This window comes from Idiotropiscis lumnitzeri, chromosome 10 (genome assembly GCF_059441095.1).
Source record: "Idiotropiscis lumnitzeri isolate Australia: NSW breed Sydney's pygmy pipehorse chromosome 10, RoL_Ilum_1.0, whole genome shotgun sequence".
In the NCBI taxonomy this organism is placed as follows: domain Eukaryota; kingdom Metazoa; phylum Chordata; class Actinopteri; order Syngnathiformes; family Syngnathidae; genus Idiotropiscis; species Idiotropiscis lumnitzeri.
This window is the reverse complement of record NC_142400.1, coordinates 4,689,023-4,709,327: the sequence shown is the minus strand read 5'-3', so window position 1 is coordinate 4,709,327 and position 20,305 is coordinate 4,689,023. Positions and strand designations below refer to the sequence as shown.

Here is a 20,305-nt window from a genome sequence, read left to right as displayed (position 1 = left end):
CGTCATGCTAATAGGCGAATGCAAACCATCTGTCACTTTTCATCTATATGCAAATTTATTGTATGCACCGGTGTGGCAGCGAAGGTCGAAAGTACGTTGAAAAAGTACTTCATCGCCTTCACAAGTTCGCAGGTAATACTCGAAAGAAATCTGAGTGGCAAGTACAGCTCGGACTCAGATCCCAAGTCCGCGTTCGTTATTAATTTACCGTTCAAGCAGTGAATGATTTGACTATTAATTGTATTTATTTTTTTTAAAAACACATCACAGTCCAAAAAATGTCAAAACCAATTTTATCTTCATGGTAATGCAATTTTACCTAGCTTCACGTTTTGAAAATACAAACTCGTGCTTACGAGGCAGCGTCATCCGACAGAAAGCTTTTTTTCCCCTTTTTAGTTTAACAGAACTCCTCCTCGTTGTACACTGACCCAAAAAACTCCCGGTGCTTTTTCACGTTTGCTAAAGTTTTACTGTAAATCCATCCGTGTTCTTAGCTAGCTAGCTAGCGCTAAGCTAATCAGGAAAAGTTTCATCTCTCCCGTCCATCGTCCAAGTTTGCTAACTCCCTTTTGTGCTACGACAGTGTTGAAAATAGCTTACGTTAACCATGAGTATCCCTCGCTGTATCCTGGCCAACGGCAGAACCAAAAGGGTCCAATTTGAAATCCATCAATGTCACTGGCCAGAGCTTTGAGGGTGGGAAAAAAAAACATAAAAATTACCCACAGAACATTTTTAGTGGTCAATTTTGTCAATGGAGCAGCTTGGACATCCTCAATCCTGTTCCTCAATCCTGTTCCTCAAGCCCCCGTGCTGCAACTCACCTGATTCAAATGATCAGATAATCAGCGAGATCTGCAGAAGCTGGATAACGATCCTGAGCATTTGAATCAGGTGTGTCGCAGAAGGGAGAGACGGACAACGAACAGGACACCGGCCCTCGAGGAACAGGATTGAAGGCTCTTAAAGCAACAATTTGGGTTCGAAACGAATCCTGCATTAAGTTGGAAACACGCATGCACAGCTTCAGAACTAAATGCAGCCCAAAAAAGTTCGATATAACACACACACAATGAAGTGATACTGAAATACAATCCATATTTAAATGAAATTAGAGTACAAAATTTGGGATTTTATGGCAAAAAAGAGACAAAAGTCAGCTTCGATCCTTCAATGTTCTTTTTTTTTTTTTTTTTTTTTTTATAAATTTCGTGCAATACAGTGTTTGAGTTTATCTCACATTTAGATAAACCATAATCAGTTGTCTCTATATATCTACTACATATGATTCATATTGCCCACTTAAATGCTCTCTGTGTGCACGTTTGTCACTCCCCCCCCCCCCCCCAGAATGTCGGCAAAGAATTTCAAAAAAATCTGGAAGCGTCTCCGTTGTATTATTTTTTTTTTTTTTAGTTTGGTGGTTGCATCAAGTTGCAGGAGTCAAATTCTCGAGAAGAAAAAAAAAAAAAAAAGAAGAGTTTGTCAGCACGCTTACATTCTCATCACCTTCGTTCAAGAGAAGAGGAGCGAGGAAGCACAGTGAAAAGAATCTTTGGGGAAGGTTCCCAGCATTGCTTCGGGAAGGGGGCAGGTCAAAAGGTCACGGAGAGAGAGAGAAGGGGGGGGGGGGGTCATTGGGCGGGGCTAATGAGGTAAACCACCAAGTAAGAGTCCGAGTAACAAAAGCTCATTTTTGTTGATAGAATTTACAAATATATGTATGCATAAATTACAATGTACATTTTTTTTTAAATCACCCTCCAAAACCCACATTTACATGATGCTTGGTTTTTTTTTTTGTTGTTTTTTTTTTGCCATTGAAAATGAAGTGTGTCACTTTGGGACTTATAGAAAAGAGATTATTCCATTTTTCCTTTTTTTTTTTAGACTGGTTCTGTACATATTTTCTATTTCCTCCCATCTGTACGTGAGGTTGTCGTTTAATGCCCAAAGAACAAACATCTTCAACACGACTAGCGCTACAAGAAGTACTGTCAACACGGATTAGAATGGAAAGAAGACGAACAGGGGCCAAAACCGAGTCGTTATTGTTGCACATCTTGGTTTTTGTTGTTGTTGTTTTTTTTCTTTTTTTTTCTTTTGTTATCGCTATTATTGGAAGACAATTTACAGTATTCACATCTGGAAAACAAGCAAACAACAACAGCAACAAAAAAAACAAAAAAGAAAAAAAAAAAAAAGAAAAGAAAAATCAACGTCGTACTAGCGGCTGGTGAGTTAAAAGAAAGCATTCTCTCAGCGAAAGATTTTGTGCACACTCATGCTGGACACGAGAACACGTTGCTCGATCCCTCCACATGGAAGGAAAACAAAATAATAATAATTAAAGAAATAAGAAATCACAGTAAAAGTCAGCAACATGGAAACGTTGACTCCGGAGACAACGCGGCGAGCTTGGGCCCACTAGGGATGGCCAATCCAAAACATTTCCTTCATCTACGAAAGCAAACCAAATTAGCTGACCTTTCTTGGTTGTGCTTTTTCTTTGGCTTTTCGGGGGCAATTTTGTAAACATTTTGTCTATTCCCCAAAATATATTCTCATTGTTTATAGCGTTACCCTTGGCTGCACCGCTTTCACTCAATGCATGCGAACGAAACATTATTTCATCCAATCAGATGTCGGCCTCACTGTGGTTAGTAGTACTCGAAGTACAAAGTAGTCAACTAGTGCACAGTTTTACTTAATCGCAAACACTAGAAAAGGTTGACGGAAAATTCAGATTATTTAGATCATCATCACTCGCTAGTTTCAGCATTTATTCGATAACTTTGATATCTAGATCTTTGTGCTCACTACTAAGCAATTCAGCACGCTAGTAGAATTAAGGGTGGACTAGTAGAATGACTTTTACAAATCGAGTCATAATTACATGTCACTAGTGAAGTAAAACTGTGCAGTTGTTGACATTTCACTTGACTACTAGTGAAGCATGAGGAGGTTTGCGCCACTGTGGGAGTAGTCACGTCTGACTTCAACTTAGGCCAATCAAAACGGTTCCTCTCAGTCCATCTTAAATGCGCCGGGCTAGTCACGCACGAGAATCTCAAGCACTTCTGTGCCGTGAAATAGGCACTTGGAACTCGCTGATTGTTCGCGTGTCACTCGGCAAGTAGCATCTCCAATGACATTGTTTTAGCGGTTCTGCCAAATTGGCAGACACGTGCAACAAGTCTTGCACTAGTACGAAAATCAGGCCCGGCCAGCATTTGCGCCTTGCTACTAAAATAGAGCCATATATGTCAACTAGTAGAAATGTATTATATTTTTAATATAGCACTAGTAGCACAAGGTTGTCACTGTTGTCCAAATAGCATAATTCCATGTTAGGTTTAGCATACATTTAATCTCCATCTTGGATTCATACGGGCAGACCAAATGTAGTACTAGTAGGGGGGGGGGACAACGCCCAATCCCAAATGGACACAAATGGATTGTTCTGCCCATCCCTAGAACGAACGCAAAAAAATAATCACAGCAACAATCGACGCTAACGCAGGTCTGCTAAATTAGCGGTAATATTGCACAATTTCTTATTAAGTAGCCCGAGGTTAGTTTGCATGTTGATCGTTAACAAAATAAATCATTTCTAGCATGTGGAAATATCAAAATAGTTTTGTTGTGAGAGTTCAACCTTGTTGTTATTATCGCTCTGTTACCAGTGCGCTCTTCTTTTCGTCGCGGAGGGAGAGATTAACATTTCAGCTGTGCTGGACGGCCGCTACTTCCGGTTTCCACGCTCCTGATTTTACACAGGTGTGGTCTTCCTATTGAGGGTGTTGGAGTTGCTCTCCCGGTCTCCCTTCAGCCTGTCCAGAGTGCCCATCCCTCGCTCCCGGTCCACCGTGGACGAGGTGAAGGGGGGCGGTCCGGAGCCCACCGAGTTGGGCATTGGCACGTTGGAGTTGGACGAGTTGGAAGGGTTGTGGGACTTGAGCGAGGGCAGCGTGCCGCTCAGCATGCCGCCGCCGCCGCCGCCATCCTTGGGGAAGCAGTTGTGGAGCTGGTAGAGCGTGGCGCGGTCCACCGTGCCGTACATGGGCGGCAGACCCCCCAGTTTGGGGTCGCGGGACAGCGTGTAGAGCGAGATGTCGCCACCGGCTAGCGCCGTGTGGGAGCGCGAATGCGGGTTGGGTAGCGTGGACACGGAGATGGGGCCCTGCGAGAGCAGCGCCGACGGGGGCAGGCCGAAGTTCTTCCCCACGCCACCGCCCACCGGCGAAGGGTCCCGGGAGCGGGAGGGGTCGGTGGAGCGCGACGAGGAGCGGGAGCGGCGACGGAAGCGGTAGCTGGGGAGGCGCAGCATGGCGTGCGTGGTGCTCTTGAAGATGTCGGTGCGCGAGCGGCAGCGCAGCTCCTTGTTCTTCTCGATGTAGATGTTGACCGCCAGCACGCCCACCATCTCGGCCATGATGAAGGACAGACCGCCGAAGTAGAAGGACCAACCGTACGAGTACTGCCACTTCTTGTCCTCGTCCTTCTTGGGGGAGATGTCCCCCAGTGCCGCCGAGATGTACACGATCACGCCGATGATGTTGCTCAGACCTGAAAAAGCGCAAAAATACCATCAATCACATAAGCTCACTTATGGAGAGAGAGAGAGAGAGACAGGGAGAGAGAGAGAGCGAGAGAGAGAGACAGAGAGAGAGCGAGAGAGAGAGAGAGTGAGCGAGAGAGAGAGAGAGAGACAGGGAGAGAGAGAGAGAGAGAGCGAGAGCGAGCGAGAGAGACAGAGAGAGAGAGAGAGTGAGCGAGAGAGAGAGACAGAGAGAGAGAGAGAGAGTCAGAGACAGAGAGAGAGAGAGAGACAGAGAGTGAGTGAGAGAGAGAGAATCAGCGAGAGAGAGAGAGAGAGAGAGAGAGAGAGAGAGAGAGAGAGAGAGAGAGCGAGTGCACGAAACAAATGTTACCTGCAGCCACAAAGAGAATTCCTGCTCCCAGGATGATGTTCCGTTTGCTCCGATAGAAACGACTAGCAGCAATGCACAGGCCTCCCAATAGCAGCAGGATGGCACTGAGGATGGGGAAGATGTTGGACGCCCTCACCACGCCTGTAAAAATTTGGAAAAGTGAGCGTTTAAAACAATCACATAGCTTAACGCAAAAAGCTAAATACATCTACTTTGCAACGGCTTGCGCACAAGTGGTGCAGCAACACATATAGATTTAATAGATGTCAATTTAACATTATTCATCATTATATAATCCTTATCCTCTGTGTAGAAGGACTCATATTAGTGCTGTACTGACGAGCTGAGGGACAAGTTGAGATGTCTTAGTATAGTGCCCTGAGGTGGTCAAGTTGGGCACACCAGAAGGGCAATGGCCATTCAATTCATGCAACGTGACAAAAAATATTTTAAATTGTATTCATTATGTCATTACGGTATGTTTTTATAAAGTACAACATTATGGAGTGCTATTTTTCTTTAGCAACTCATTCACTACCAGCCGAGTAAAAAAAAAAAAGAATGAATCTTTGACGTCGTCAGCCGTCAATGGCAGTAAACGAGTTCGGATTCAGATTATAATTTTTTATTTAATTTATTAGGCTTTCCATTGATTTCAATGAAGAAGTATGGCTGTCACTATACTGCATATCCAAGCACTACAATTGAGCCAATGAAAATCCACCTTGACCTCTGTTCATCATCTACCTAGTTTTCTCATTATGAATCACTCCAATTGCTTCTGAACTCAAATGACAATTCAAATGAGTTGTATGTTAATTTAACACAGAAACGCATGCGTGCCCACACCAAAAAGTCGCACACACACAAAGACACACACACACATCTAAGACAAGTAGGCCACGGGAGAGAAAATGCCAGCAAAATGCCAACAAGATGCCTGCGCAACATTGTAAACAAGCTTGTGTGCGCACGTGCGGCGTATCACAGAGCACAAACGCATCCCTGCGGGGCATTTAGCATCAACTAGGCCGCTCCGTCTCCCATGACTTTTAGTCCACATTGTCACGTGTTGATTCCTTCACTGCGGCAGCAGAAAAATTCCAGCTTCAGAAGCAGCCGTTTGACTTACGTAGGACGTACTCGGCCCCGTCATGGTCAAAGTCCGCATCCTCCGGGAAGTGGTTGATCTGCGAACACACTCCTCGCTTTACTCCTGAGACGTGAGAGAGAGAAAGCGAAGAAAAAAAAGTGATGAGAACACACAAGCAAGAGAACAAGAAGTCATAAAGCCAACTGCGACAAACGGAGAACAGCGGGCGTCCTCCCGAGACCCGAAAGCACTGACATCAGCGTCAGCGCCTCCTCAGCATACAAATCAAACAACAGCAGGACATTAGTAACACACGCGTGGACGTGTCATGTTAGTAAATACATACAAGCACACACGCACGATGGTGACATGGTCGCTGATGGATTGTGAGATAAGATGGAGCGGTGGAATGAAGACACACAGACGGAGGGACAGATGGACAGACGTGGGACGAGTTGCCGTCTCCCTTTGTCGCTCTGCAATGTTGCTCTGTGAAGAAGCAGATGGAGTTGGACATCAGTGGCGTCACACGTTGAGCGTTTACAGCACAGGAGTCAAAGTCGAGGCCCGCGGGCCAGAACCGGCATGATGTGTTATTTCATGTGGTCCGCAGAAGCTAGCTGCAATTTATCAACTAGCCTTGAAAACAATAATGCTGGTAACGCGTTACCCAAATACATTCACTTTTTACAGTCGGGGCTATCTAAAGTGTTACTTTTCTCTGTTTTGTCATTTGATTACAGTGACTTCACAAAGGCACAAACCATGACTGTATAACAATTAGCAATGACGACAATAAACTCACTGAAGCTAACAGGCACTTCACATTCAAGCAGGAGCGCCAAAAACTGCCTGTCGAATGCAACAGTGAGTTGCTAGCGCGGCTAGCGCGGCTAGCGCGGCTAGCGCGGCTAGCGCGGCTAGCGCGGCTAGCGCGGCTAGCGCGGCTAGCGCGGCTAGCGCGGCTAGCGCGGCTAGCGCGGCTAGCGCGGCTAGCGCGGCTAGCGCGGCTAGCGCCATTGATGTACATATATTATTTGGTAACTCCGGTTTATTTTGAAGTTGGCCTTCTTACCACATTGGTGGCGTGTTACTGTCATGTATCGCATGAACAATTGTTGCTGCGGTTAGCTTGACTTCTTCCTGACAGTGTACACGTGAATAATGAGGCAGAAAAAATGCCTTGGAATAGGACCCATTTGGCCGCACTATTAGCTTCTTTGTCGCGTGCCAATCAAATCACAACTATTTGCAATTTAAAAACGCGCGGCGGTTGCCGCCTTCAGTCAAAATGCAGAGGACACAAGAAGAACAGCAGCCCGCTGTGGCAATTTTAATTTTCAGCTCGAGCGTGTCCTGCACTTCAACTGCACCTCGCTGCACGTCGGCATGGCCGCTGAGCGTCTCTCTGGGTTGAAAGGAGGACATTTGACCAGAAAGCCACGCCAAGACACTTTCAGCTTTGCCGTCACCCAACGTGGGAGGAGAAAGACGAAAAAAGGCGAGAGGAAACGGCTGAGCGGAACTGTGACGTTTTGGGGGAATGAAGCCTGCACGTGAAGGAGCTGAAGTAGATGATGTGCAATGCAGTATTGCTGCGAGGATGAGATCTAATCTCTAATTGGCTGCTTCGCCTCAAGTGGGAGGAGGGTGAGTGAAGCCACGATTGCTTACGTTCATTTCGCCGAAGAAAAGACCTAATCTGGATTGTGTTTCCGCCATGGAGTGAGTAGATAGCATTAGCGACGTAAAGCGTGACATCAGCTCGCAAACGCGGAGGAACCTAAAAGCGAATTCTACACGCCATGAGGAAGTGAGACACGTAAACATTTTTTTAATAGTCTGTAATGGAAAAATGTTACCGTAAGCCAGTTTACTGTTCATCGCATCCCTGACAACACTGTTGAGTGTTGCCGGCATCGAATGAATCAGCAGCTCACAATGCGCACAGACAAACAGCTCTTTCCTGTATCGTCATCCTCTCGCTGAAAGGAGTCTGGACTGGAGGCGGAGCACGAGCTTTTGTTTGGCCACTTGAGTTAAACGATGGCAGCCAGTGCTGGCATGATGATTAATGGATTATTTGGAGGCAGGGTCGGGCTTGTGTATCATGCAATTATCCTTCAAGTGTTTGAAATTGTTTCTTGTCACAATGGCATGGTCCAGGAAGTTGAGACGCGCTTGGCTGATAATGATAATAATTAGCGGTATCGCAACGTTGTGCTGCGCTGCAAACAAACTATTGGAAAAGGAGATTCCGCCCCGTCTGACCTGCGCGTGTGACCCTGGGGAACATGTTTTTTTTCCCACCGTACTACAATAAAATGTAATTGCACATCCACTCCAGTAGGTGGCAGTGGCGCTCTCACTGCTTATAGTTGCCACCAATCAAGTCAAATCTGTAACATCTTGACTGTACCTTCCAGGCAGCATATCCTCCACAGTCCAGAGTGTGTGAGCGCCCCCGGGTCTTTCTTGTCCTTATTGTGAGGGTCGTCCTGCGTGACGTTGGCTGTGCTGTTGCAGATGAGGGCACGCGAGTACAGCCAGTAGTCCGTCCCGATGGCCACCGTCATCAGGCCGAAGGCAGCGAATGCCCCCACGGTGGTGAGGAGGATCTGGATCCCCTTCTCACACACCATGCCTTTGAAAAGGAAAGACAAGTTTACGCGATGGTCGCGGCGGCTGCAGCAGTCTTGGTTCAGATGCCGTGATTGGTGAGCTCTTTCAAACGTTGAAGCGTTTGCAACTGGAAAAGAAAAACTTGGAGGTAAACCATAGTGCGATCAAAAGCATATTTATTCCGGGCATCTCACACTCTTCTAAAGACAAGTCACGTCATTAATTTGGCGACAATGGTAAAGGGGGAGAGAGAGAAAGAAAGAGAGAGAGAGAGAGAGAGAGAGAGAGAGGGCAGAGAGAGAGAGAGCGGGAGAGAGAAAGAAAGAGAGAGAGAGAGAGAGAGAGGGCAGAGAGAGAGAGAGAAAGAAAGAGAGAGAGAGAGAGAGAGACAGAGAAAAAAAGAAAGAGAGACAGAGAGAGAGAGAGAGAGACTCCCCCCAGAAGCATAGCGTGCAGTGTGTATGTAAATAACGTGGCCTTTTGCAGGTTTTTCTCCAAATATGATTAGTTACTCAGTTGTAGAGCAAAAGATAATACTATCAAACATTTACCGACTCAAATGTGTTCCAAAGGTGACAAACGAGACATGCAGGACCGCATCAGGGATATGACGAGTGGGCAGAGAACGTAGCATCCCGGGAGAAAACTTAGCGAGACTTCAAAACAAATACGTCCCAAATCCTTCAGCACGCAACATTTCTGGCAAACGAGAATTTCGCGTTAAAGAGAATGAAAAAGAACGGTTGAATCATCTCACGAGTACTTGAATGACCTCAGTGAGCGGCACTTCATTCAAAAAACACAGCAGTCCTGCAGGTGCGATGATAAGGGGCATGGGGAGGAAACGGGGGGGGGGGGGGGGGGGGGAGAAGGAGGAGGGAGGTGCAGAAGTGGCACGAAATGATGATGTGTCCTTGGAAAGAGAGCCGAATGACTCTGCTGACTCGGCTTAACAAGCCAGAAGTGATGCGAAACGCTACGGATCACACCCTGCCCGTCTACTCCATATTCATAACCCTGACACCCCGCTCCCCTTAGAACTTAGAACTTGGAAGGCAAGACTGGAGAGGAATGCATAAACACACACACACACACACATATAAGATCCATCGTGAAATCCCTTTTGGGCAATAAGGACGCACTTTTGCAAATTGAAATACTGTCAATCCGCGCTAGAAGGATCCTGAACATGCAAGATTATATGTAATGTGAATTCGGAGATTTGTTTTTAAATACAGTTTAAGAACTAATAAAGAACCAATGTGGCTGTGCGCGAACTCATGGCACACAACAAGGCGCTCTAAAGTGGCCAACTCAAAGTTCCAGGCCAAAAGCACGCATTCCTCAATGTAAAAAGTTCCCACGCTAATGAGCGAAGAAGAAATCGACTTACCTGACGGCGAGTTTCTATCCTTCGACTCAATTTTGAAATCTTTCCTTTCCTCGTCAGTGAAGAACGTGCTGCCCCTTCAATCCGGACAGCATCCATCGACTGTTCTCAGCCGCTCCCCCACTCTTCGTTCTCTCTCTCCTCGGTGCACTCCTCTCTCTCTCTCTCTCTCTCTCTCCCTCTCTCTCTCTCGCTCGCTCTCGCTCTCTCTCTCTCTTCGCCTTCCCTCGCTCTTTCCCGCTGGAGTCGCCGGCGCCAGCGGAGGCTGAGTCTTGGACGCTCGTCCCGCTCTCCTTCGCTCTTTCCTCCGCTAGCAGGAAGTCGGCACCAAAGCGTCCATCATCACTGCTCAGCTGCGGCACAGAAAGAAAGAATGAGCCGTTTTAATATGCAGATGAAATCAGACAGGGGTCTCATTTGAAAGGAAAACACGCGCACGTCATTTCCTCATCGTTCTCAATTGATCGTCATGTCATATTCATCTGGGAATGGTTGGCCACTCCTCTACCGCTTGCAATTTAATATGGAAGCACATCTGACCGATGTCAACCCCTCCCGATGAAAGAAATGTCATTGGCACTGAATGTTTTTTTTTTTATCCTAATGGACGACTTAAGTCCTTCTTGACAGTTTATGAGCTTAAGACTCAAAATCAGTTACCGCAATACGTCTCTCATTTGATAATGTATGCTAAATTGATTTGCATATACTTCTCCCACCATGCCGAAAATGAACTTTTCAAAGTTCAGGGGACGGGTGGGGGGTGGTCCTGTATCCCACTCAAATACGTCCATGCAAATTAAATGATATTCTTCACATTTTATTACATTACTATTTTACCAGTAAATATTTTTTTATGCGTCTAGAAAAGCTGCAGATAATATCAATGACTTATTTGTAGCTGCAGCAATTGTCAAGACGCTCTTTTCGACGCCCACACTTTTCATGCTCTGCCCTCAACCTCCATGATCCCTCCCGCACTGTAAATGAATGAAGAAAAAATATATATAAATAAACTGTAGTTTGTTAAATGTTATTTTTAGTAAAATCAGACGGAAGTCACAGCATTAGGTACACCCGCTGCTACGCTTCAGCCCCAAAAATGGAGCTATATATATATATAAAAAATAAATAAATAAATATGACTGCGACTGCTGCAATAGAAAATGTGACATATTTTTCACCATCATGTATCGAAATACGGTAACCGATATATTAGGAACACCTCTCCACTATAATTGTGATAACAAACAAATTGTTAAATATTAACACTCTTATCGTGTCAAGGCAATTGTTAAGTGATTATTTCACACACGGGAATGGACGAATTCATGAAGTGGCCTGCACGTGTCAACATGTCAACCTATAAAATACGAAGCAGCCATTCTGGATGATCTTGATTGTTCTCCAAGATTTGGAGCACACCGGACCGACACCGGTGCCGACATTGGAGGCTAAAAGGCGGAATGACTCGAGCGCGACTTGTGCTGCATCTCATCGTCTGAATAGAGGAGCAAAGGGGGTAGGGAGGGGGCGGGTGGGGGTCTGGCAGACCAACCCGACAATGTTACCATGGCAACATTGAATTCCAAAGTCTAGATCAGCATAGAGCGAGGGAACTGGGGAGGTTGAGTGGGGGGGGGGGGGGTTAAAGGGAGACAGAAAGAGAGCGAAGATGGTGAAAAAAGCAAAAAATGAGGATGGAGGGGTGACATTTTTTTTTCATAATAGTAAGTGTGAGTTAATGCTCTATCAATGTGTGTGTGTATACGTGCGTGTGTGTGTGTGACGACTGCGACACAGATGCTCCCAAGCAGCGCATGTGCACTGGCTACAACACGCGATTGGCACAGATGAGAAGCATCCCGCAGTGCTTTTTTTTTTTTTTTTTTTTTGCTCTGTACAACCCCCAAAGAAAACGCACGCATTGGACACAGCGATACACGCACACACACACACACACACACGCACACACACAAGACACGAATCCTTGTTAATATTTGATGACGCAATATGGCATCGTGAGTAAAATAGGTTACATCCCGTTCGTATCTTGAGACGACGATCAACCCCAACACACGCACACGCACACACACACACACACGCGCCACCCGCCTCCTCTTCCTGAGCCTCGGAGATGCGACGAAAGACGTCGTGTTTCTTCCACGCCGCGTTGGAAACTGTTGAATCTCCTCAGCCAGACGTCCTCCTCATGCTTGCATCGCGCTCTCCTGCCTCCTTATTATGTAAACTGTCAAGTGACACTGCTGCAGTGTGGCTTAGTTATACATTGCGTGGAAGCAAACAATTTGCATGTGTGTGTGTAGACGCAATACTATGACATTCCAACCCGATCAGCATAAAGTCACTCCCTCAGGAGAATACACATCTATAGAAGGTTTACGCTATTTCCAAGGCCGCCCAAAAAGCCACATACATGTGCGTGACCTTTCCACTGACCTTCCGTATTATTCCCCTCAGCAAAAGTCCCCTGTGTGGAAGATTCTAATTGCCATTTAATTATCAGCATTTCCCATTTCCTTCCAATAATTAACAGAGAGTGGCGCGACGAGTGAGAGCAAGAGAGCGTGAAAGGACGAGAGGGCGGGATTAAAAAAATAAAAAATGTTTTTTAAATTACAGTGTTTAAATTGGTAGTTTTGGATTGAGCCCAGAGAAGGATTTGAGCAATTCTTGTATCCATAGGGGAACTTACAAGGTTGGGCTGCATCGCAAAAAAAAAAAAGAAAAGAAAACAATCGATCAGCTAAGCCCAGTGTGGTCAAACTACGGTCCGGGGGCCACATGCCGCCCATTAAACGTTTTAATCTGGCCCGCCGAATTAAAAAAAAATTAAATGAATAAAAATTGTTAATCTTTTATTTTCTAAATACTTTGGTTTTTCAAAGACATATATATTGTTGTAATGCTTTTGTTCACTTTTATTGAAACTTAAAAAAATTAAAATTACATTTTTCTCCGATGAGGTGAGGTTACCAAAACACTCCAACTGTCTGCTCCTGGTCCGGCCCCTCTGTCAAATTTTAGAACCCATTGTGGCCCACCAATCAAAAAGTTTGCACTCTGTACTCATCCTTATACTTCTGAAAATGCTCCGATACTACAACACCGATACTTTAAAGTTAAACACGGATAACCACAATTTGATAGCCAATTGAAAATGAATCTCTGCAAAATAGGCAAACTCCACTCCATTGCCGCCACGCCAAATGCATAAGCTTGCTTCCCAAAAAGAAACCCAAGTTCAAGTCCCATAATTGTACTTGTTCTAAAAAATAAATAAATAAAAAAAATAAATAAAAAAGTGGTCGCGGTGCACCACGACTCTAATGTACGTTTCATTTATTGCATAATACTCAAAACCACAACAGTGCCACGTGGAAGGGTAAATTTCATTTCTGGATCTACGGTCATTAATTAGTAATTACACCGTTCGCCATGACTGATACGACTTTGTGTGTGTGTCACCAAAAAAAAACAAAAAAAAAACACAAAAAAAAGAAACTGCAGAACATTGTGGTCATTCAACTTCGGAGGCTCAACTGTTTGTTTACAACTTCCAGAAGAATATAGAGAAAAGCCTTCAGCCAGAAAGAGTCCAATTAGCTTCAGTTGTGAGAAAAGGCCAAGAGCATGGCTTGAAAGGCCAACTGGGACCATTATCAAGAACTGCACAGCTCAGGAGAACCTTCCGCTGTAATCAGACCCACCTGTCCAACTCATCGCCAGAACGGCGCGCTTATCCAATCGAAGTGTACCACTCCATCCCATAGGCAATTTGAATATTGTCGCATCTGCGTCATTAGCTATTCATTGCATACGTCAACAATCTGAGCTGCGTGTTGAATTAATGATGACATATGAAATATGTTCGTCCTTGCGCGAGCGTGCCAATACGAGCCGGGATACACGACACAAAGGCTGCACACATTTGCAATGTTTATACAACCAAGCTGGAGTCCGTCGCCGACCGCAACATTTGGTGCACCTGCTCAACACGAGACACACGTACAAGAGTTGGGAAAAAAAAAAAAAAAAAAAAAAAAAAAAAAAAAGGAAAATAATTGAATCAAACGTGAGGCTTATTTATGTTCTGGTTATAGTTTGCAAAAGTATAGAACTGCCGCACACAATGCCGTTATTTACTAGTGGCATCCGACCGATTAATCGACTGATTTTTAAAATCGGCAAAAATCATCCAAATTTCTTGGAAATTGCTTTTTTTTTTTGTTGTTTGTTTATTTTTACACATTAACACATGACAACATAAGGTGAGGAGAATAAAGTTCAGAAATAAAAAAAAAACAATCTGACCAAATTTTCACCAATTTTCCCAGAAATAAAAAAAAATTAAAAAAATCTGATTTTCCAGACGATAAGCCGCTACTTTTTTCCTCGATTTTGAACCACGCGGCGAATACAACGGTGCAGCTTTTTTGTGGATTTTTCTTTCACCAGTAGGGGCGTTATATGGGTCAGAAAATAAATAAATAAATAAATAATAAATAGATCTAAATTTTATCATATATATATATATATATATATATATATATATATATGTGCACGTGTTCCCGCATTATCTCATTAGATTTTTCAGCTGTCCCTAATATCGTGTCTGGTGAGCACACATGGCCCCTCGTGATCAAAAATACGAGTCAAAAAGGCACAAAGTGTACTTGGTCTCGCTGCTTTTTTTTTTTTTTTTTTTTTTTTTTTTTAAATAGTGTTATGTGAATTTTTCATAGCCGAAGATAATGTTCCTAAAGAGGCGCGAGCGGGGCTGCAGAAGCTCACTCGAAGGATGGGAGGATTACAAGTTCAAGTCCCTCCAATGGATGCAAGTATGGAAATGGATGTGCGTGTTGTCTGATCAAACGTTTTCTCCTCCAAATTTTGACACAAAGCTCCACAGACGCACAAATATCTACAGGCGGGTCCACACCAACACACACTCAGGTAGATCAACACCAGCGTGAGCAAACACACACACACAAAGCCTCAAAGCGGCCAGCACTGTCAAATGTGATGACAATAGAACGGCAAAATAGGTCATCTTTAAAAGGCACTTGATTGTCCACCTCCGCCTGCATGTGACCTCGTCCCTGCTTGTCGACGCACAAGCGCCCCGAGGAGGCGGTGACACTCACACCTTGGTCTAAGAGGCTCCCGAAATAGTGTTTTTGGATGACCGGACGCTCATGCGCTTCTGCATAAATATGCATGTGGAAGCACACTCATGCTAAAAAGTACTCTCCAAGATGAGATCCCTGTTAGGCTTTTTTCATAGACACGCATGTGATTTCAGGGAAGTCGAAAGAGGATGTTCTTTGGTATCTTTCGAAGTGAGAGCGAGGCTGTTGTATCCTTTCGTGCAACGTTACGGTAATTTGATTAATAAAGTTAAACGCTGCAACGCAGCTAACGATAAATTATGGCGCTTAACGACTGTATTGTAATAAATTGATTATAACATGTTAATTATGTTTAGTTGCTGTACTTTGTATATAGATGAGAGCAACAAAGTCATTTGTAAAATGACATAACTTGATATAACTATTAATAATTAATTAATTAATTAATTCGTTAAATTTATTAATTTAATCATCACTTAAAACAAGAAAAAGGTTTTGAAATGATTCATCTCGCTCAAATTATTTTTCTATCGCAAAAACCTGGCATTTGACCAGGGGTGTGTTGACTTTTGATATTCAGTGTACATGGCAGATGTGATGATCACTGCAAAACTGCTTCCCCTCAGAGAGCGCATGAGACGAAAAGCGCCGCCAGGGGAGTAAAAAACAAAAAACAAAAAAACAATTTCCTAACTTTGCTTTCAGTCTTTTTCTGGACGAGTCATCAAATGTTTGAGCGTAATGATTTTCCTACAACCAGACTCGATGTGAGTGGGCTACCATTGACTGGAATGAGTCACCTAATAGTGTAATCATCCACTTGGTTGCAATCCAGAAACCTCCGACGGAGTCTTTGAAGGTCACACAATCGCGTATTCTAAGTGGACAAAAGTATTGGGACACTTGGTCAATGACTCAATCGAGGGTTGGACCGGACCTCGCAGAAAAATACTTTATCGTAAAGTCCTTTTTGAGTTTCCAGTGCACAACGCAAAATCCTTTCTTATGATTTATTTTTGTGTCTCAGTAAAGGACAGGTGTCCCATTAATTTTGCACAAAATCTAGCAACTACTCATCACAACATTTGAACGCGTTTGTAGACTCCCCCCTCAACCCTTCTCTATTATGTCGCAACTGGAGAATTCGACGTGGAGGCGCATTTGTTGAATGTGAAGCCTGCCCTCTGCAGGTGGAGTGGAATGTGCGAGTGCAGGGTTGGGCAAACATTTTGATTGGCAGGCCACAATGGCTTCTAAAATTTGACAGAGGGGCCGGACCAGGAGCAGATGATTGGAGTGTTTTGGTAACCTCGCCTCATCGGAGAAAAAAAATTTCATTTTAAATGAAAATGAACAAAAGGATTCCAACAAAATGTCTGTTTTTGACACGCCACAGTATTTAGAAAATAAAACGAGGTTTATTCATTTGATTTTTCTCAAGTTTGGCGGGCCGGATTAAAACGTTGAACGGGCCGCATGTGGCCCCCGGGCCGTAGTTTGCCCAGGTCTACACTAGTGTGTGTGTTGCGTATTAATGTATTCTTTTTTTGCTATTTTTTTTTCTCACTGTGCTCTTCCTTACAGGAGCTCAGTTGGGGATTTTTTTTTTTTTACCCCCTCCCGCTCCCTTTTTCTTTTTATCTGTGAAAACGGGGCGCTGTAAAAGGCAACCCGGCGGACCACCGTTCTGTTTGTCATTGATTTTATGTCTCTTTGACGGATTGTGTCTGTTCCATTTTGTTGCAACAATAAAGCTATTCCGATCAACATTTCTGAATTGGTAACTCAGTTGCTAACCAAATCAGCAGTTTCTCATATCAATTAGAATTCCAAAGATTTGCTACAAATTTGTTTAAAAGAGATATTGGACAATTAAGGTTTGCAAACAATTCGGTCAAAATAAATCAAGAACCGACAAATACATTGAGGGATGCAGCCATTCCACTCGACACAGCGATGTCACGTCACCAGCCTGACGTATCGCTTCTGGGTAGGATCCATGTCAGCCAAATGGCGATACTTAAGAAAATACAGTTGACAACACTTTTAGGCAACTGCAAAATAAATGTGGAACGTCGCTTATGCGGCGACAAAGTGCCCCGTCGCCCACTCGACGATGCGACACAACACATGAAAAGAAGTGGATGATGGTGTTGTCAAAGCATTGCTTCAGTTGTGTTGTCAGAGATTTTTTTTTAACTTATGTTTTTAATTTTTTCTCACATTTTTTTAGACACAGTTAACGGGCTAACACGGTCGCATTCCTTCAGATTTATTGCCAGTAAATTACCGTGTATATGTTCTTTATCGTCTCTTTTTGATGTACTCTTTTAACATATTGCCCCCTAGCGTTCAGACTGGAACATGACATAACTGAATTGTCAGATTTGATGGAAACTTCTGTCATTTTTCTGATTTTCAGATTTTCAACTTGAGTTTTTTATTTTTTTTTTTAACGATTTTAGGATTAAAATACAGCACGTTTTGTTCAAAATTGTACAATGTATTTGCAGTGAGTATCGGCACTTTGCAAGTATTCAAATGTAAGCACGACTCACTCTGATAAAAAATAATATCAGTTACATCTCCAACACAAACGAGCCACTGCTCACTCCGCCCCTTTTTTAGTGCCGAGTGTGCCGACACGACGACGTCGTCCACGTTTACGTTCCAGGAAAGACTTCCTAGCTCCACCCAGCCTGATTTGGTTTCTCTGCATCACACTCCAGAATAATCATGCTCATTTTAATTTCCCGCTCAGGTTTCACTTGACACATTTTTGTAACATCGCGCCGCTTTTCAACAACTAAACAGACGGGTCCTTCTCTCGGCACTCGCGTAAACAAACGCCCTCAGCCACTATTTGTGGAAAAATACGGTCAAGTTGGCGCATCCTGCATCCAGGAGGCGAGGTCACTCAAGTTGAGTCACAGCAGGTGCTGATGGACGCAATCATGATTCAATTTGTCATGCTATAGCAATTACTAGAGAACACACACACACGCATATATATATATATATATATATATATATATATATATATATATATATATATATATATTAGGAGCTGTCCCTGAATGCTGCAGCTTCCTCATTTTTATGTTTTTTGTTGGGGGGGGGGGGTGGCAGAGGGTCCCCTGAATGCTGCAGTGCACACTTCTAACATCCCATCACGCCTTCCTCTCCACATGTGCTTTAATAAAAACTACATGATGAAGCAACGCAAAACGCCGTGGATGTTTTTTTTGTTTTTTTTTCTTAGTGGACAAACATGCCTTAGATGAGCATCATGTGGGTCATCGTCAACATGACGCCTTGTGAGGAGGGGTTGGGGGAGGGGGTTCTCGTGGGGTTTCTTTTCTGTCCACATGCAGCAGCACACAGAGGAGGCTGCAAGCATGCCAAGCTCGTGGATAGTGATGCAGACTGCGGTGCATTCATTAACAGATCAGCCACACACACACACACACACACACACACACACACACACACACACACACATGCATCATCACCCTGCCTGCACTGGCCACTCGTGGGGGGGCGCGTAAGGGGGGGTTGGAGGGGTGAGGGGGTGCAAAATGGACGCCTGGCAGCACACAAATCACAATGAGACGTGTACATATTGTCGATTGCAGCACCGATGAGAAATAATAAAGACAGAGTGAACATGGATGTGCGGAGAGAGGGAGGTCGATGATAGAGAGGGGGGGGGCTTCCAATGAGCTATTATAAGGACGTCATTTGCATAATTGACGCTGCTAATTATAGTCCCCGCGCTATAGTAAATAGTCCCCCAAAAAAATGATGTAATCGCGCATGTTTGTCCCACTGAGGCGAAGTTGGAGCGCGTCAACGTGCGAGTGCAAGTGGACGAGCTGCAGTGCGATCGGCGGCGCGTTTCGAACGGCAAATCATACACGCGCGCACACGCGCGCACGGAAGGACGCCAAAGTGAAAAATCAAGCAAAACGCACGTTGCAATCGGACGCGGTGAAAGGTTCGAGGAAGGGGATGGAGGCTTACCTGCAGGCTGATGCGGGATGTCAGAGCTGCTCTCGGCGCGTCGCACTCCACAAGAGGATGGGAGGAGATGATGATGCTGATGATGAGGAGGATGAGGATGATGATGGTGATGGTGGAGGCAAGGCGGGGAGGGGGGGGGCGTGCACGGGTGGAACGATGCCGATCTGGTGTAACTGTGTAATAAAACAAAAAAGGTTGAAGGTCAGATCATAAGGAATTCGATTCAAATATTATTTTATAGCAAGCAGGCAGTGGGGGGGGCGGGGGGGGCGGCTGTGTCCGAGTGTGCGGACACGTCACTGACTGAGCCCGGATTCTTCCTGCCGCATGTCATAAAAACGGACTCCAAAGATTTTGGGACTGACATCCGCATGGCTGCCGAACCTAGCTCAAACTTTTTTTTTTTTCAACCAAGTATTGCCTCAAAACGTTGTCTCCAAGTGCCAGCAGAATAAGGTAGTAGAAGGCTTGCGTGTTCATCAACATGTAACACTGAACTGTACACAAAATTAAAATATTAAAAAAAAAAGAAAAGAAAAGTATGTTAAACAAAGTTACTCCTTCAGTTTACAGTATAAAAAATGTAGAATGTTAAAAAAAAAAAAAAGCTAAATATATGCATCAATCGCTATCGCCTCATTCTAATAATTTGACGTATGCAAGTTGTATTTTTGCGCTGATTATTTTCTGCACCACTATTCTCGATCGTATATGCCCCACAAGCGGTACTCATAACAAGCTTGACATTCACTGCGGAGCGAATTTGCCAAAATACAAGAAGGTGCATTAGCCGACATTAGAATTTGACTGTTTGAGATCGTTTATATCCAAATAGACACTCAGGTAGAATGCAGAACTGGAAAATGGAACTGTTAAGAGAAAAATTCAAAACCAAAGAAGCATAATGTGGCCTTTGCTACATTGTTTTTATTGTTCATCCATTTGTTAGCAAACAGGCTAGCATAATGTAGCATACAATTACACTGTTCAACTAGCGAAACATTTTTTTTTAAATATGGACAGATTTAACAATCAGCATCACATGTCAGTATGATGTACTTTTTCATGTTTTTGTCAAGCTTTTAGG

At 44.2% G+C, this 20,305-nt stretch overlaps 1 protein-coding gene across 2 annotated transcripts; it reads right to left on the bottom strand.

Moving 5' to 3' along the window:
* Nucleotides 1–223: 223 nt before the first annotated feature.
* cacng8b (calcium channel, voltage-dependent, gamma subunit 8b) lies at nt 224–19,316 on the bottom strand. Of its 2 annotated transcripts, none has more exons than XM_088306956.1 (6): nt 19,219–19,316; nt 10,046–10,395; nt 8,450–8,674; nt 6,070–6,153; nt 4,938–5,078; nt 224–4,572 (listed from the first exon to the last, which is right to left on the bottom strand). In XM_088306956.1, exons 3-6 carry the CDS (start codon nt 8,670–8,672, stop codon nt 3,776–3,778), a joined length of 1,245 nt encoding a protein of 414 aa, XP_088163082.1. In that variant the 5' UTR covers nt 8,673–8,674; nt 10,046–10,395; nt 19,219–19,316; the 3' UTR covers nt 224–3,775. The 2 variants fall into 2 exon arrangements, with proteins under 2 accessions (XP_088163082.1, XP_088163083.1); XM_088306957.1 differs by lacking the exon at nt 19,219–19,316 and adding an exon at nt 12,158–12,295.
* Nucleotides 19,317–20,305: the final 989 nt, after the last annotated feature.

Excerpts from the sequence above, each read along its gene's own strand:
- cacng8b (XM_088306956.1), bottom strand. The coding sequence starts at position 8,672 with ATGGTGTGTGAGAAGGGGATCCAGATCCTCCTCACCACCGTGGGGGCA. Across the intron at positions 5,079-6,069 it reads CGGGGCCGAGTACGTCCTAC|GCGTGGTGAGGGCGTCCAAC; the intron begins GTAAGTCAAACG and ends AAATTTTTACAG. Across the intron at positions 4,573-4,937 it reads AATTCTCTTTGTGGCTGCAG|GTCTGAGCAACATCATCGGC; the intron begins GTAACATTTGTT and ends GCGCTTTTTCAG.